The following is an 18,307-nucleotide window of genomic DNA, read 5'->3' as shown; positions in this document are numbered from 1 at the left end:
AACGTCACTTCTGGTACCCCTGGCGGTGGATAGAGTAATTACACCTAAGCTTTGTATAGTAGAAAAAGAAAATAGTTCTATTCTCTCTTCAGTGTGTGTCAGAACACTTATTGACAGATAGCAAACAGTCTTCAAAGGAAATGAAGAGGCTGGAGTAAAGAAGGAGGGCGGCAAAACAACACAAACGCGAGCCAACTCTTACAGGCCCTGACAAGTTTGTTATTTCGGGTACGACCCATGCGGCATTGTCTGCTACTGGGCCGCGGACCGGTGGTTGGGGACCTCTGTTATAGAATGCTGTTTTCACAAAACAGGTGGCAAACATTTTTTGGGGAGCTGAAATGGATTATTGCAATTTCAAATTATTTTGTCTGGGAACATTTTCATTTGTGTCGTGTGGTCTTCCACTTGATGGGAGACTGTGCACTGGCAAAATGATCATAAATTTTCTCCTGTCAGTGATCTGCCTCAGTTTCAAACAAGTGCGTTTTCTTCCTTCCAGTGGAATGTTCGGCACTGCAGCAGCGGTGCGCGTCTTTGCAGCGGGACTGTGACGGGCTAAGGGAGGAGAGGACAAGTCTCACTGAAAAACTGCACCGCCTGGAGGACGAACTAAATAGGTACACTCACTCGGGTCACTATTTGTGGGGACCAAGACCCCACAAAATGCCTCCCCGCCCCCCTTTGTTTTATTTATTTATTTTTTAAGAAAATTAAGCATCAAGTTAAGAAGTGTTTTTTGTATAGGTATGAAAAACTGGACTTGTCACTGATGTTCTTTGGGTTCCATTTGCTTCTTTTGCAACACAAAACACTTGAAGAAATGCTTTGAAGCAACTGGAGACATGGGTGCTGTTTTGCAAATGACGTAATCGAGCTACGTGACCTTTTTCTGCTTTTGATGTCTCTCTGCAGCACCAGGGCTCAAAGTCTGGTCCTCAGTAGCAGTCTGGAGTCCCTTGAAAAGCGAGAAGAGGTTCTGCAAGGCAAGCTTGGATCCCTGGAGAACCGGCACCTGCAGGACGAGAGCCGGCTGAAGAGCCAGCTGGACCAGGCCCAGGGCCGCACGCACACTCTGCAGAAAGAGGTAGACGCCGTCCGTCGAATCTCGACCGGATAACGGCACACGTTGACGTGCCCGTAACCGCCGCGTGCGCTGCAGTATGAAGACACGCAGTCGCAGCTGTCAGACCTCCGTCAGCGCTATGAAAGAACGGAGCAGGAGAAGACGAGCATCCACCAGGAGCTGGAGCAGTGCAGGAGCAACCTGAAGCTGCTGCAGGACAAGAACGGCTCTGTAAGCACGCGCACGTACACACCTGTTACGCAGGTGCAAACGGGGAAAGAAAAGTCATCATCCGCAGCTGCTTTTTGGGTTTGCTTTTCGGCATTTCCCCTCAATTTCTTTTTGTTGTTAATTTGCAGCAGAAACATCGGCCGGTGTGTTTGTGTGCGTGTTTTTGTTTGTGTGTGTAGCACCTGTTGGGCGGCCACAAAACCCAAGTACAGTGGTACCTCCGAACGTTGTCCGCGGTTCATTACCGCTCGCCGTTTTGCCATTACAAAATTCAAACCCTTGAGTTTATGCGACTTCCTATATACAATAAATCTTCAAAAATATGTATTACATAGAATAATATGGTTTATAAATAATATCTGTGTATTACTTTTTTTTTAACGCGGAATAATAGATTTCAATGACTTCATTGTGAGACTAATAATAATAAAATAAAATCTAACAAATACAAAAAAGAGACAATAGCCAAGTACATACACAAAAGACATCTGACAAAAATTCAAACTTGGACCAACACAAAGGGCAGTGAAAAGAAAACAAAAACCTGACCGAAACGGGAAATAAATCAATGAAAAGAAAACATAAATATTTTTCAAAATGTGATAACATTTATATAACATAGTCCCCCAAAAAGACCAAAAAATGGAATATATCATTTTTAAAGCTATATCAAAAGTGCAGTATCTGACAAAATAGTTAAAAATATACAATCTGATGAAAACGGGCCAAAAAATACAGCCAGACAAAAATTATTTGATAAAACGGGGAAAGCTGACAAGAATTTAAATAGATATATGGCCCCAAAAAGTTGTGACAAATATTTTTTTTCTGTGATGATAAACACCCAAAAGGCCAAAAATAGATTGAAATTTAAAAAGCTAATCAGAAGTAAAACGGATGAGAATACTGTTTAAAACGGACCATTTTAATCATAAACCACAATTAAAAACATAAAAATTTAACAAAAAAGAAAGAAAAACATAGAAAAAACAGTTTGACCAGTGGCTGACAAAATGCATTTAAAAATAAAATAAAGCGACAGACAAAACCCTACAGTACAGTAAAAATAAAGCGGAAAAGTTTTGAACTTGCATGTTTTGGAGGTACCACTGAAAACCATGAAGCCAATCACACGCAACATTAATCACGATTGCCTTGGCGTGATTGCAGCACGCGTTGCAATCGCAGTAGCGTGTTAGCGCGAGCTCAGCCGAGACCAGGCGGCGCGACCTCGCCGCCCCGTCTCGCCAGATGCGACGCAGACGCCGCTTTGACCCCGCCCCTCCCCTTCAGCTTCCTCCCCTTTCCGGCCCCCCCCGTCAGGATGTTTAGCTCGGATAAACGCAATCGCGCCGCCGGATAAACAAACGCCTTCCGCGCTGACATCATTTATTTGTCGATCGGTACCACATGTCACTTTTCCACCGCTCTCCCGCCACGCAAGTGATGTTTCCCTAAGATGGCGCCCTGTCCAAGTAGCAGGTGCCAATCACAAAGTCATTTGTGGAAAAGTCAAAATGGGGGTTGAGCGGACGAATCGGAACCGGGTCTGACTGAAGCGCCGCATAAAATGTATGCGCATTAAATACGTATAAATACTGTGTTTATTTTTAGCCTAAAAAAAATGATTGAATAAACGGCGCTATACAGTCAAATCTCGAAAATTGCTCCATTCCGTAAGCCTGTTCCCAAACTGAAACCGACGTCGTCGACGGGCGTCGCTTCGCACGCCCCCCCTTCCCCCCCGCCGCATTGGTTTTGCTTGATTTGCTGGCTGATTTCTTCTTATCCCTTTCCTCCACGGAACCCCCCCCCCCCCCTCCTCCCCCTCCTCCCCCCTCCTCCCAATAGCCATCCATACTGCAGCCCGTCCAAGCCATATTCATGGGTCTTGTCCTGGCTCTGCTCTACTGGTGTTTCGGCCAGTTGTGGTAGAAAGGTACACGCCGACATGTGTGTCCCGTCCGTCTCTTCTGTCCCCCACCAACGCCGCCGCCTTTCGCATTTTCACACTGATCCAAGGCGGGAGTTTTTTTCTGCCGCGTTAGAGACTACCCTGTGTGAAAATGTAATATCCCATTTTGCTGGGGTTTGTGTGAAAAGCCGCAAACTAAAATATCAGATGTTTAAGCATCCTTTCGTATAGAACCCAGCAAGATGGAATTTAGCAACTTTTTTTTACAACAATGAGTGACGTATGAAAGTTGACGTAAAAGGATCAACCCATTGCTGGTACGATCTCCCGGTTGCCAGAAAATTCCCGTCTTGGCTCTCTCCTTCCATTCCTTCCCCGGTGCGGTTTTCACGGATGAATGACCAAAGCGTGAAAATCGCCCACTTTTGACAGTTTTACTGCATGAAAATGGCAATAAACTTGACTGTGAAAAACGTTCTGAAGTGTGGGGCATTCAGGGGGCACACATTTCAGAACTTTTTTTTTTTTGGGAATATTCTAATAACACAAATGTGTTTGTTTTTTTTCATCATGTTTGCCCCCGAACTCCAAGGAAGACATTTTCATTGTGCTTTTGTCCTTTTCCCGACACCGCCCGGGAGTGTGTGTTTTTGAACGCATGGCATACTCGGAACTCTGCTCCTTCAAGCCCCAAAAGTTGATATTTGAAGCCGACGAAGAAGCTTCCTAAGGAGCCCAGTTCCTTTTTGCCCCGTCGGCTTCTTTTTTGTCACGCATGCACCCGCTCAACGTCTCGGCCTGAAGTTTTCTTTCTACTCTCATGCACGCCGCCCCTCCAGGTGCAAACAGATTGGATTTTCACACTCAGGGGGGAAAAAAAAAACTCCTTTAGATCAGAAATTGCAGTTTTGAAAGAATTGTTTTGTTTTTTCAAAATTAAAGCGTTGGTTGAATGTTATTATGGGGGGAAAAAAACGACATTTCAGTTCATTATGAGAATATAATTTGGAGTACATCTTATTACTATAAAATGTGATTGTTTTACAAAAATACCAGTATAAGTGTAAGTTAAGGAATAGTGTCATAATAAAAGATTTTACCGTAACAGATTTATGGGAGTATAGATTTAAGTTCCGCTGAAATTAACGCGATAATTTTACAACAAAAAGTTTAGTGGTATAAAAGTGTAGTGAAACATCCGTTTTATTACCGTTTATTGACCAATTATTGGTGTTATAAGAAAAACTGCAACTTGTGCACAGCAAGCATTTTGAAAGCGATTGCATTTCTGGTTCCATCATTGTTTTCAAATTGAAAGCAAATGATTTCAAATGTCTTATTTTGATCAAACATGAAAGTTCAGCCTGTTTTCATCAGAGATTACAAAAATCAATGAAGAATCGATGCTGGGAGGCTGAAATTTGAGCATTTGAACAATTCGAAGTACAAGAAGAAAATTGTCAGTTAGTGAGCTGGTTTAGCGTTATTTGAATTGTAAAGTGTTTTTTTTTTTTTTTTTTAACCAAACTAACAGTAACGAGTCAAATGTTTGTGTGCTTTCGAAGAAGGTGCAGCTTTAAAGCGTTCTTTTTCCTCATGTCGTGATTTGCTCAGGTGTGCTTTTAGTGCGGCGCGCACTTTTTATCTGGGACGCGATGACATCATGGAGATGAGTCCAAACAGCAGCCGGGGCAGACATGACACGTCTCTTATTAAGTGTGACTCATTTTTGTTTGCACAAACGCCAACGTTGTCTTAACCCTCGGCGCGCTGTCGTGTCCGTTTCTTCGACGCATTCATTCGCATTCTCCTCTTGGAATTTTAGCCAAGGGATGGCACGCTCCCATAAACGGCTGTGCGAAGTATCCGATTGTCAGGCGCCTTATGGGCCACGCCCATTATCGAAAAATCGAAAATGCTGCGTTAGGCTCGAGCCCTGTCTTTTGTGACAACATTTTAGGTAGAGTAGTTTAACAGGCTCAACACAGTAGTTAAAGGTAAAAAATTACTTTTCTTTTTAACTTCCACTAGGTGGCGCTAGCACGATGATGAAAAGTATATTCGTAGATGTCTTTCGGACTGGACTCTCACTAAATGTCTGACGTTTTGAGAAGATCGGATCATCGGGGTCAAATTACAGTAGCTTTCACTGTTATGGGGAATAATCGGGATTTTGGGTGCCGGATAGGCCACGCGCAAAAAATCTCGAATTTTGCGCGTAAGGCCCGAGCCGTGACTCGAGGCTTTTCTGAGAAAATTTCAGGTATAGTCGTTTTAAAAACGTGAAAATGACATTTTTCACTGCCAGTAGGTGGCGCGCGCACTATGATGAAAAATATGTTCCTCTTTCGGAATGGACTCCCATCAAATGTATGAAATTTTGACAAGATCGGATTACAGCAGCTTTTACTGTTACGGTGAATTATCGGATTCCGAGGTGCCCTGTAGGACACGCCCATTATCGAAACGTAATGTTTGGTTTAGGATGTAAGATATTTCTGCCGCTAGGGGGCGCTAGCACTGCAATTTAAAAAAAGCTCGTAGATGTCTTCAGAATTGGACCGCCATCAAATAAGTGAAATTTTGAGAAGACTGGAAAAGAAGAGAAAAAAATGCAATCTTGTGCACTTTGAGGGTCACCTAACACTTTTCTTTCCTCCCTTCCATCCCTCGCGGACAGCGTACGCGTGCCGCTAACCCCATTTTGTCTGTGACCACAAGCAGGGCGGATGGGGCCCCTGGATGCCGCTCGTCGCAGTGATGGTCGCCGTGACGGCAGCAATCATCTACCCAAACCTCTCCAAGAGCAGCTCCGCCTGAAGCGCTCGGCCTCGCGTGCGCGCGCACACACACACACACACACACACACACACACAGGTTGTTTTTTTTTAGTGGGGGGGGTGGTGTTTATTTTTTAGTGTGAGCCAGTCTATCCTTATGCCAAAGGTGGGACATTATGGTGGTGTCACACAATTACACAAATACACACACACATTCATGTGCACAGCGAGGTGTGCGCCACTGCTTCATTTGTATAAAGTCAAATTGTACATAATTGTAGAGGGAATATAAAAGGTTGTGGTTTCTCACAGACTTACTTTGTGGAGCGGCGGGAAGTTTAGTTTTTTTTTTTTTTTTTTAATAATCCGTGCGCTCTCAGCTGTGGTGTTTTTTCTTTTTTTTCTGTTGTCAAATTGCCATGGAGAGAACCAAGCTTTCACACCGAAAATCCGAAGATCCCATTATTGGCCCCCACCCCTCCCAAAAAATGCGCTTCCAATAAATACAGAAAAAAAAGTTGGCCTTTTAATTTTTATCTGACACCGAGCGTCGTGAATGCTTGTTGTTGTCCGACGTTTGTAAAAACTGCCTACAATCGGGAAGAAACATTATTGACGTATGATTTTGCTTGCTAACACAAATGCTAAAGTGTCAACCGAAAAGCAACGCATTTTTCCCCCTAATTAAAAAGCAAAAAAAAAAACAAAGTGTGAATACTGCCGATTGGTTGCTCTCGTTTTACGACGTTTTACGGCGTTTTACTGCGTTTTATGTCGTGTGGAAGCTTGGCTCTGCTTAAGGTGGCCATGTTTTTTTTTTTTTCATTTGGAGGGAGCAGGGGAGAGATTTTGAAACTTGAAGCCAAATTATCAAATGTTCAAAAAAAGTATTTTTGTGTTAACTTTGAGGGCACACAAAAAGGGGGTCAAAGTGCCTCTAATGTAACTTAACACCGACATTTGTGTGTATGTGCACACAACCTCACGCACACACTCACATGCACACGCGTGTGTTAGTGTTGCGCTGTTTGCGACCATTTCCACTTTTGAATCATCAATAGCAAGTCAAAAAAGTTCAACTTCCTGTCAACTGCTGTCAACTTCCTGTCACCTTAGTCAACTTGATCAATTTCAGCTTCCGTTTTGCTCTCGACTTTTTCCGCATCCATTTTGTCAGCTACGTTAATTCCGACAGTTTGCAACATCCGGATTTTGTCGATGTTTTGTGAAATTTTTCAACTTAATGGCAAGTTTTTCCAACATTCTCTACACGTTTGCCTTTTGTGAAATTCCCGCGGCATCATTTTTCACGTCAACATCCTCATCTCTTCTATCAACTTCCCATCAACTTTCTTGTCCGCTTTTTGTAAACGTCATGTCCACCAATCGCCAAATTTCATGTCGAAAAAAGGACCTTCGGCCGCAGCGCCTCAGCAAAAGCTCGGCCACTTTTTTCGTAACTTTTTGTTTTAATCGCACGTGTTTGTGCGCGTGTGTGCGCCGCGGGGGGTTGTGTAGCACCGTGTGTCACCGTTTGTGTAGCGTCTCGTCACATCCGTGTTTGAAAAGAAGAAAATAAAGGAACAAGTATCGCGAGAAACACTACAGTTAGTGGAGCGAGCGAGCGAGATAAAATTGTAAAATAAATGAAAATGCTATTGAATGACGTGCTACTAGAACTATTTTGTTAAAGATGTGTCGTTAGCCACGTGGATGGGCGGCGGGAAAGTTGTGTAGATGAGCTGTTGAGGTTATATACGTATATATAAATATATTTATGTATATTTATATATATCAACATATATATGCAGAGAAAAGTGTTGGAATAAAGTTGTAGCAAGCTGACCCACCACAAATGTGTCATGATTCGTCTCTCAGGAAATCGACAAGTGATCGCACTGTAATGTTGGGTTCAGGGGCAAAACATCTGTCGGAAATGTCGACGTCAGAAGAGGAGGAGGAATCTGGCGGGTGTGTTTAAATTGAGTTCAAATTCAGTTGAGATTATCTGATTAGAAGAAATTACATTCAAATGTTTCATGCACATTAACAATAAAATGGTCGACATGCTTAAATTTTGCAAAATTGACAGATCGATTTTCACTTGACTACCTTTTAAAAAGAGATGTTTACCCATTCCATAAATGGAAGTTTTTCACTCACTTTATGCTTCAATTGGTCGAGTTTGAATGGAAAAAATACAATTTAAAATGTACATGCACATTTTTATTTTAATTTGTTTATGAAAATTTATAAACCCAAAAGAATGAGCCAATTTGTTAAAGCTTAACATGAAATTAACTCATTCAATGCCAGCCAATGTTATCTATGACCGTTATTGGCAGTGACTGTGTTAAATGTTATTTCGTTAAAATTGCTGATTAAGTCAGTGTTTAATGCAAGTAATGTATTTTTACTCTTAAAATATATGCCAGTGACGTAGTGACGAAGCAGAATTAACTCATTCACTGCCAGCCAATAAAAAAAATGGCATCAATAGCCATTGGTAGCGAATGTTAGCTATGTTTTTTTTCACTGCCAGTTGAATACTTTATTACATATGTAGAATTAAAAATGCCACTTACTGAATCCGTTCAGGTTTGATTTGATGATGAGTAAACAATAAAAAATGATTATACATGTGAAGAAATATCTGAAAGAAAATAATATTACGTATGTAAGGTATTCATTAGGATTAGGAAACTTTCGACCCTACTGTACTGTAAAGGGCAAAACTTCAATTTAAGTCAAAATGTTTTAAAAGTGGGAAAACGCAAAACGAGTCGGACGTCACGACAAATCCTTAGCAAAAAAAAAAAAAGTTTAAAATAGTGTCACTCGACCTTATCAATAGACGATCTTTGTCCGAAAGCCTCGACGTCAGCCAAAGCGGTGTTGCCTTCAACGTCTCGCTCCAAAATTGGACACAAGGCAAACCCGCGAATCGGCAGCTCAAAGGCGTTGAGCGAAACGTGTGCGGATTTGTCACAAAGCCTCGTCGCGGCTTGCAAGTCACGTGACGCATCTTAACTTTCCTGCCAGCAAATTGTGCAAAATCATCCCGTTGTCCAACCTAACAAGGCGAAGCAGCAGCACTTCGGAGTAGCGTAAATTCCGACTCTTGGAAAGCGACGCCTGAACGCACCCGGCCGAACTAGTCTCTCCGGCTTGGATCCAAAAGGAAAAGTTCAGACCGAGTCGAGCCGTCCTTTGCGGAGGGAGCACCGCGTAGCGGCCCGCCTAGCCAGTGTGCCCCCCGAAGCGAAGCCAAGCGAAGCGAGATGCCCACCACGGAGAAGGACCTGGCGGAGGACGCGCCGTGGAAGAAGATCCAACAGAACACGTTCACGCGCTGGATCAACGAGCACCTCAAGTGCGTCAACAAGCGAATCGTGGACCTCCAGCTGGACCTGGGCGACGGCCTGCGGCTCATCGCCCTGCTGGAGGTGCTCAGTCGCCAGAAGATGCACCGCCGCTTCCACCCCAGGCCCAATTTCAGGCAGATGAAGTTGGAGAACGTCTCGGTGGCGCTCGAGTTCCTGGACAACCAGAACATCAAGCTCGTCTCCATCGGTGAGTCGCGCTCCAGAAAGTTCTCCCGGGGCCGAAGCCCGGGGCGGAAGCGTGCCCGGGGCGAGGCTCCCGCGTCCCGGCCGCGCTCGCGTGTCGTCTTCGGTCCGCCTTTTCCCTCACGTTTCCACCGCCGACTTCCATTGACAAATCTGGCTGCTTTTCATTTGCCCTCGTTTTATTCACGTTATTTCGATCGCACCTCCGCTGTTTTGGGGTTCTCTTGAATCTGCCGATTTCGGGCTTTGATTCGGCAAACTTGCTATAGCGCTTTGTAAAATAAAAAGTGACCTATGACCTTTGTGACAAGAACACAGGACGGGAATTTTGTGGTTTTATCTAGTAAGTTGTTCTTTTTTTTGCGCGAACTTCATTACTGACAAATCACAAGACGGCCTCAAATGTCCGGCTCAAAATCAATGCGGGAATTATTGTTTTTATCCACTTTATAATCGCTTTAAACGGATGGACAAGTGACGATTTTACTTTAATTGAAAGTACGATTTTATGAATGGAGTTTGGCATGTTTGATATTCAAGTGGGCGTGGAAAATGAGAACCCCAGTTTCAATTTTTGAATGAATGAGGATTCTAAACGCATTTCAAGTTTGCTGTAAAATTGCTGCGGCTTGCAAGAGTCTTCTTACCATCGACACACAAATGATAAACACGTGTGGTCAAATTGTTCCCCGAGGGAGACTCGGAAGATTTTGGGATATTTGCGGTCCACACAAAGCAGTTTGGATTTGTTTGGTTTGGACGTCGCTTTTATTTTTCATATTTGTCCCCATTTTCGTCCAAAGTAGACCCCAAAACTATCAATCATTCATTCTGAGTATCATAGCGATATCTCGTTAAATCAAAGTGAAAGCTCCACAATTCGCATTTGTGTGAGTAATCCCACGTTTTGGTCGCCAAAGGGGCGGGGCTTGACAGCGCAGCGTGCTAATTGGCGGAAAGACTTTGCTTTACTTCCTGAACAACAAAGCAAGTCTTGCGTTAAAAAAGTCTTTTTTTTATATATATTTTTGTGTTTATTATTTTTAACTACTTCAAAGCTCACTAACTCAAGCTAACGAGGCAAACATAAAAAGCTAATTTGCATAAAATACTCAAAACGCAGTAGAAAATACAAAACAAGTGTATTCAGGAATATTAATTTATAGTAATACAATTAAAAATAATAAAGTAGAAAAATAACTGCAAACATAAAACATGTCAAGTTATATGAAAATTACAACAACAAAAAAGCACTATAAAAGTTGAACTATCCAAAAAAAAAAAGAAAATTACATGCCAAAAAAAAGAACAGGCTACTAGTTCATTTCTTTCTTGCCTTATTTATTTTTTGTGATTAACACTTCTGGGCCACCGTAGTTTAGTTTAAACAACATGAACTGAAAGAAGCTAGTTTACAAAAACACAATCAGTGTTGCCGATCGAGCCGGTTTGCTCGCTATGTTTACTGACTTTACCAGCCCTCCAGCCATTATTTTGACAGAAGCGAGCAGAGCTATTTTTGCTGTTTTGTATTGTTGACCTTTACCAATGTTACATTTTGGTTCGTTTAGTATTTGGGATTTAATGCCTGGACTCTTAAAAAAAAAACGTGAAAATACGTTCGTGGCATTGAATGAGTTAAAGTATCTGTCAATTAATATCTGGACTCTTAAAAAAAAAAAAATACAAATACAAAAATACGTCCCTGGGTTTGAATGAATGAATTTATGGAAAATCTTGGCTCCATGTTAAAATATTTGCTTGTAATTAGCTTTGACGTGTGAATGTCACATACTTCACCCCCTTGCTGAGAGATGCAAAGAGTTTTCTATCGTAGTGGGGACATCTCATTGAAACAATATATTTCCTAACTTAACGATCAGAACATATCGCTTAACATTTATATTCTAAAAAGCAAGTTTTGAGCCTCCGAAAGAGGCCTGAACTTATGGGGACCGTCAAAATGGTCCCCACGAGTACACGAGGTCCCCCCAAAGACACACACAGACTGTTATCACTTTTTATAAAACATGTTATCTTCCTTGTGACATCTTAAGTATTTTTAGTCCGGCCTATTGATTGCCTGCGTGGTTGCATTGCGTTCAAGTGGCCTGGGACATTTCACAACTCGACACCGTATAGAGAGAAAAGCAATGTCACTTTTGGAGGGGCAACAGAGACTTTTGTCGCCCGACATTGTGAAATGGCTGCGAGTGTGAAAAAAGGGTGTTGTCGCGCGCTCCTGAAGGCGGATGTGTTGCGTCATGCTTGAATTATTTGCCTTGGGTGTGCGCACTTTTTATAATAATAGTAATGATCGACGTCACAAAAGTTGCGATTAATAAATGGCGCTTTGACACAGAACAAAGGGAAGAAGGCGACCTGTAACTTTCCCGGCTTCTGAGGCAGTAGCCTCGCCGTAACGCAAGCGCGGTGAGAAGGTGGGCGGAGCTAACATTTGATTGGCGAAAGCTAACCTTTTTCCTTCCAATTACAAGCAGTTACATCGTGAGCTTGCGTTAGACCTCTTCACGTTAGCCGCGTTTTTTGCTTTAGCGTTGCTATTTAAGCATTTTCATATTAGCGTTCTTAATTTAGCAAGTTAGGAAATTTAGCGTAATTAAGCAGCCTTAATTTAGCTTCCTTTAGCGTGACGAAATGTGCTCTTTCTACATTCTGTTTAGCATTTTTTTACACTAATATTATGAGGTTAGCACCTTTGCTCTCTTACTTTCCCGCCATTGTTTTAGCCTTTGAGCTCATCCCATACATGGCAACGTCGCAAAATGATTGGCTGTTTGATATCACTTCCTCATCGTGAAAAATTTCAAATGGGGTCATTGTGATTAAAGTTCATCTAGGTTAGCATGTCGGCTAGCGTCTCTAACTCGCGACGGACTTCGTGCGGCCAGTTATGACGTTTGACGCACTTCTAAATTGGCTTATTAATCCTATTTCAGAAAAGAGGTTTTGAATATTGAAATTTCTTTGCTGTTTTGCAAAGACATTCTGAAATTGATATAAACGTACTACATTTTGTTATCATGGTAAAATGATTTTAAAAAGTTATCCCAATGTATGTGCTCTTGCGCTTTTTTAGCTAAAAGGGTTAGCTTTTAGCGTGGCCTTCTTGTTGAAAGTAGAAGCACAAGCCGTTGTTTCAACAAAAGCGCGTGCGGGTTTTGCTTCCAAAACACGCTCGTGTTGATCCTTTGATTCATGGTCCCGATTTTGTCGAGGCTAATGCTGTTGCTTCACCGATTGCGCAACACGCGGAGCGCTTTCAGGCGTGACCGAGCAAAGTTCACTTGTAACTCCACGCGAATGTCTCCGGAGCGTCTAGACTTGTCTTTTTCTTCGGACACTTTAGCGATTAGCGTACTATTGTTATCTGAGTAGCTAATTAGCGCGTGTCTTTGAGTCTCTGTTTGGTGGCCATATTGGCGTACTTTTTTAACATCCTTGCGTTAGCATTTTTCGGTTAGCAATATTATACATGACTCCTTGTCTGTGGTCCCCATGTTAGCGTCGCTTGCATTAGCGTCCTCGGTTTGGTTCCCTTCAGCAGGTTTACGAGTGATGCTAATGCTAAGTTGCGTCACATGTCTGGTGATGTCATCAAGTTTGTTTCTTTGGATGTGTGTTTATTGAGGTAGTTGTCGGTGAGTGCGTGCATGTTAGTTGGGGGTTGCGGTAGATCGGGGGGCTTGAGCGGTTACATGATGTCACACTTGTGGAATGTGTGTGTAAATAGTCACACACAAACACACACACGAGTAGCTGCACATCCTGTTGAGCTACCTGATCTTTTCCTCACTTTCACCCAAGCCACTCCACTTTCCGGATTGAAACCGCCGCTTGGATTAGCATCACTTTAGCATCTCTTGCATGCTTCATCCCTGGCTCGGGGTGTCCAAACTAGGGCCCCGGGGCCGTTTGTGCTCCGCCATCCACATATTTGCGGCTCGCGACATATGCTCAAAATAAAATCTCAATGTTTACTTTAGTGATTTTAGTTGTTAAAATAGTAGTATTTTTAGTACCGGTAATGTAGTAATTCATGTTAAAAAGTAAATCAATTAAAACTAATTGACTTAAGTACCTAAGTAAACCATTATTTTATACATGAATTACTTTTGGTGCTTTAGCAGCTAAAAGTAGCCTACTACCTAAATTGATTGTTATTACGGAAATAATCAATTTCCTTAATCATTTTAGCGATTAAAATGTGTATTTTTGGTACCTAAAATAATTTGTTTACTTTGGTTCTTAAGTCAATCAATTACTTTAAGTAATTCAGGAAATTAAAAGTAATCAACTTTGTTAAATTGATAAAATAGTGTTTACTTTGGTACTTAACTACTAAGAATACTAGTATTTTAACTACTGAAACTACTAAAGTAATTATTTCAGTAATAAAGTAATCAATTTTGGTAGTAAAGTGACTACCTTTAAGGACTAACCTACCAAAAGTAATACTTGTATAAAGTAATTGGTTAATTTCATGTATTAAGTACTGAAGTAATTCATTTCTTTGGTAGTTACCCGGTAAATGTCCGTTAAATAATGTATAACTACTTGCTTTATTGATTTTTACTGTTTAATCGATTTAAGTAAAAAATGAATAAAAGTGTCTTCATGTTAGCATGTTTTGTTTGTGTCCTAATTTTAGCAAGCTCACATTAGCGCCCTTTTAGCATGTCCTACCCATAGCATCCTCAAGCTAGTAACCTTACAGACTCAAATCGCTATGTTCCTGTCTTTAATTGCCCTTCATATTTTTTGCTTTCTTCCTTTATCATGATTCTCGTGTCTTTACATACGCATGTCAGCTCTTGAATAATTTTCAAGTGTGTTTCCTAGCTTAAGCAGTGTTTTATTTTTAGCACGTTCAATTGAGTGCCATTACTCAACAAGCTAGCAGTGGCAGCCTGATCTTGGCATCTTTATTTTAGGGCGCTCGTTTTAGCATAAATTAGCACGTTGTTACGAGGCAACCCCCGGGGAAACATAAGTGCGCACGCACAAGCAGGTACCGCCCTGTCATTAACACACACACAATGATGTCATCAGCTGCACATATGGTGTGTCTGGAAGTTGTTCTAACATGGAAATATGATTGCTAAAAGAATGTAGCATCCTTAGGTTAGCATTTCAACTCATTCAGTGCTAGCCGTTTTCAGACCATCTTTTACCTTTACAAGGTTGTAGCGATTTTCCAAAATAAAAACAATAACAAATGTCTAACACTTGTCCATCTGGAGACTTGGTTGTTTCGTTATTTTAGCGCTTGCTAAATGCTATCGGGGATGACAGTTCAACAGCGTTAAACTGCTCATGCACTCACCCGTTTCAGGTCAAGTCACATGTATGATTTATTGAGTTAAGATTTTTTTAGCATGAAATGGTTCAGTTGGCCAAAAATATTTTGGATTTTAACTTATTTTCACTCCTGGCTGTTAGCGTAGCCCCGTCCTCCCACGCTAGTCTCGCCTGACACAGTAGGAAGTGTTGACAAAGGCGGCCGGAGGCCATTAAACACCACTACCCTCACCGCCGTGTTTGACCCGTTGCCACGGAAACGACAGCAAACACGAAGCTGTGTGTGTGTGTGTGTGCGAGGGAGGTGAAAGAGAAAGTGTGTCAGGGTGATAAGAGTGTGAATGAAGGTGAAGCAAGGGCTCAAAATGGCCGCCGCTTATCTGTGTGACACACCTTGCTTTAAAAATTAGCCCTCTAAATTAGCATTGTACTTTAGCATGTTGAAGTTAGCACAATGCATGATGATGTTGTTAACTCATTGAAAGCCAGGGAGTATTTTCATTCCCAGGTACTTAACTCATTCAATCCCAGGGACGTATTTTCACGTTTTCTAATGAGGCTGTGCAGGAATAATCAAAGCTTGAAAATGAGCTCATTTTGTGAAATTTTGCAATGGTAGCAGAATGCTGGATGTGTGTTTTTACAATACCCTGGTACTTACTACTGTACTTAATCATAGTATTTTGAATGTATTTTAATTTTAGTTTATATTTAGTCATTATTTGTCGACGTAATGGTCCAGAGTGATTGAAGGAAATGAGGGCGTTTAGTTGTTAGCATCTTTAAGCTAGCAGCGTACTTAATTATCATAATAATAATGAGCGAGCGGGATTTCTTGGGTCCAGACTCCAAAGCCATCGTGGACGGGAACCTGAAGCTGATCCTGGGTCTGGTGTGGACCCTCATCCTGCACTACTCCATCTCCATGCCCATGTGGGAGGGCGACGAGAACGAGGTAGGCCGCCCCCGCCGCGCTAATTAGCATCTCGTCGCTAACGTCCGCCGTCCGTCGGGCCTTCCAGTCCGACTCCAAGACCCCCAAGCAGCGCCTGCTGGGCTGGATCCAGAACAAAGTCCCCGATATGCCCATCACCAACTTCCACCAGGACTGGAGGACGGGGAAGGCGCTGGGGGCGCTGGTGGACGGCTGCGCGCCAGGTACCTCGCCGCCGCCTACTGGCGCAATCCCAAAGACGCCTTTCGACCCCTTTTAACGGTCCGCTCCAGACAGTCAATCCCAAAAATGAAAGAAATGTAAATAAGTGCCTGGTGTTGAAAGGTATTAGGAAAAAAAGATTTTAAAGTTTGTGCAAGCCTTTGAAGAAAAAGTATCTGTACTTGTGTGCGTTTGAGGACTGTGTCCCGACTGGGAGACTTGGGATCCGGTGAAGCCGGTGGAGAACGCCACGGAAGCCATGCGGCTGGCTGACGACTGGCTGGGCATCCCGCAGGTGCGCTGGCACGCGCGCGCGCCCCCGCACACTCACACGCGCGCATAACGTGGATCCTTGGGGCGCAGGTGATCGCCCCGGAGGAGATCATCGACCCGCAGGTGGACGAGATGTCGGTGATGACGTACTTGTCTCAGTTCCCCAAAGCCAAACTGAAGCCCGGCGCGCCGCTCAAGCCCAAACTCAACCCCAAGAAGGCCCGGGCCTACGGACCGGGTAAATGATTATGTATTCCCTCCGATTTCGTTCCGGTTCTATGTGTGTGTGTGTGTGTGTGTGTGTGTCATCTTTTCCTCATGTCCTGTTTTGGAGGAAATGAAAGAAAAGCTCCTCAGAGGTCAAGCTGTTAGCTTCTGGAAGCACTGCTGGGTCTTGACAATGACAGGAAGCCAGCGCCTATTCAGGGACCAATCAGCATACACTGTTTTGTTTTGCTATAGCCTTATTCACAAACTAAGTCATATTTTTCCCTCAATTTAAAACCCAAAATACTGAATACATTCTGACATTGTGAGATCTTGGGATTTCTGCAGGAATCGTCAAGTGCTTGAAAAATCTGCTTTTTATTAACGTAAAAAGAAGGGTACAGTTTTTTGTTTTTTTCCAAATTAAGAGCATCATCAAGCAATGACTTCCTTGTTATCCTGAAATATCCTAACTTGAGCGTGATGGCGTTGGGGGGCAGGTATCGAAGCGACGGGCAACCGGGTGCACCGGCCCGCCCTCTTCACGGTGGACACGTTCAGCGCCGGCCAGGGTCAGGTGACCGTCTACTTGGACCAACCGGACGGCACCAGACAAGAGGTAAGAGCCCGCCTCCTTACGCGATTGCCAATCAAATGATTTTTTATTTTTTTTTGTGCACGTCAGCTGAAGGCGGAGCCCAACGACGCCAAGAAGACGTACGGCGTGTCGTACGTGCCCCAAGTGGTCGGAACCCACAAGGTGCTCTTTGCGTTTTCGGACCGAGACCCAAATACCGGCCCGACGTGCTAAACGGATCCCTCATTTGCGGTAGGTGACGGTTTTGTTTGCGGGCCAGCCCATCCCCAAGAGTCCCTTTGAGGTGGGCGTGGACAAAGCGCTGGGCGACGCCTCCAAGGTGGCGCTGAAAGGCCCGGGACTGGAACCCGTGGGCAATGTCGCCAACAAGCCCACCTTCTTTGACATCTACACCGCAGGTATCTACGCAACCTTGACAGTCAGTAGAGCTGTCAGAATGAATGGATTCGTGGGAAACGATTTTAATAATCGGGTCGTTCTTTGGAGCAGGGGTCTCTAATTCCTTTTAGATTTTCATGGATGAAAATCTAGTCCTAAACTTCAAATTTATAGTGTTTTTTTAATACTGTACAAAATAACACAAGCACAACATCGCTATTAAAAAAAGTATTCGATAGCAACTGGAACAAAAGCACCTTTTTGGTTTATGAAAAAGTGATCAGTAGGAACGGCAACCATGTCAGTTGAGTCATGAAATGCTGTAATAAGTCTCTCGAAAGCCTGTATTGGCAGTTGGTGTGGCTAGTCGCTAATGCTAAAAGCAACTTGCGCCACCGCTAGCCGCTAACTTTGGAGTCTTTTCTCCTTTTTTTTCCGTTTAGGTGCCGGCACGGGAGACGTGACGGTGATGATCAAAGACCCGCAGGGCCGAGACAACAGCGTGGAGCTCATGATGGAGGACAAAGGCGACAACTTGTACCGCTGCACCTACCGACCCGCGCAGGCCGGCCCGCACTCGCTGGCCGTCACCTTCGGGGGCGCCCCTGTGCCCAAAAGCCCCTACGCCGTCGAGGTGGCGCCAGGTGAGGAGATGGACGCTGGTGCTTACTGTGAATTCAATCCATCTGGCGTGCACAGTCAGGGTGTCATTGTAAAATTAAAAATAATAGTCAAATCAAATATTTTAGTCCATGATAGAAATGTAAGCGTAAAGTTGCAGCTAATACAAATGCTGGCAGGTATCAAAGGGT

General features: G+C 43.2%; 2 protein-coding genes and 1 long non-coding RNA gene across 16 annotated transcripts in view; 2 read left to right on the top strand and 1 right to left on the bottom strand.

The window, feature by feature from the left end:
- slmapa (sarcolemma associated protein a) overlaps positions 1 to 7,837 on the top strand; it is a 28,898-nt gene extending 21,061 nt beyond the window's left edge. For 6 of the 12 annotated variants that reach the window (XM_088422832.1, XM_088422843.1, XM_088422842.1 and 3 more), the window contains 4 exons: positions 503 to 620; positions 916 to 1,087; positions 1,163 to 1,297; positions 5,934 to 7,837. In XM_088422832.1, coding sequence (XP_088278958.1) covers positions 503 to 620; positions 916 to 1,087; positions 1,163 to 1,297; positions 5,934 to 6,032 — 524 coding nt within the window. In that variant the 3' untranslated portion in view covers positions 6,033 to 7,837. Of the gene's footprint in view, positions 1 to 502; positions 621 to 915; positions 1,088 to 1,162; positions 1,298 to 3,148; positions 3,237 to 5,933 lie in introns of all 12 variants that reach the window. The other 6 variants (XM_088422844.1, XM_088422833.1, XM_088422838.1 and 3 more) reach the window with 3 other exon arrangements.
- Positions 283 to 9,717, bottom strand: LOC148419541 (uncharacterized). The gene is made up of 3 exons (XR_015866552.1): positions 8,836 to 9,717; positions 1,193 to 1,276; positions 283 to 1,075 (listed from the first exon to the last, which is right to left on the bottom strand). It is a non-coding gene; the product is annotated as an uncharacterized LOC148419541 (long non-coding RNA).
- LOC148419539 (filamin-B-like) overlaps positions 9,053 to 18,307 on the top strand; it is a 29,202-nt gene continuing 19,947 nt past the window's right edge. For 2 of the 3 annotated variants that reach the window (XM_088422831.1, XM_088422830.1), the window contains exons 1-9: positions 9,054 to 9,565; positions 15,729 to 15,838; positions 15,906 to 16,041; positions 16,237 to 16,334; positions 16,403 to 16,550; positions 17,020 to 17,138; positions 17,205 to 17,279; positions 17,353 to 17,515; positions 17,939 to 18,139. In XM_088422831.1, the coding sequence (XP_088278957.1) occupies positions 9,274 to 9,565; positions 15,729 to 15,838; positions 15,906 to 16,041; positions 16,237 to 16,334; positions 16,403 to 16,550; positions 17,020 to 17,138; positions 17,205 to 17,279; positions 17,353 to 17,515; positions 17,939 to 18,139 (1,342 nt within the window). In that variant the 5' untranslated portion in view covers positions 9,054 to 9,273. Of the gene's footprint in view, positions 9,566 to 15,728; positions 15,839 to 15,905; positions 16,042 to 16,236; positions 16,335 to 16,402; positions 16,551 to 17,019; positions 17,139 to 17,204; positions 17,280 to 17,352; positions 17,516 to 17,938; positions 18,140 to 18,307 lie in introns of all 3 variants that reach the window. The other variant, XM_088422829.1, reaches the window with a different exon arrangement.

The sequence above is a fragment of the Hippichthys cyanospilos genome, chromosome 9 (assembly GCF_059441005.1).
Source record: "Hippichthys cyanospilos isolate Australia breed blue-spotted pipefish chromosome 9, RoL_Hcya_1.0, whole genome shotgun sequence".
NCBI lineage: Eukaryota > Metazoa > Chordata > Actinopteri > Syngnathiformes > Syngnathidae > Hippichthys > Hippichthys cyanospilos.
Note: the sequence above shows the minus strand (reverse complement) of the source record. Positions and strands in the feature narration are given on the sequence as shown.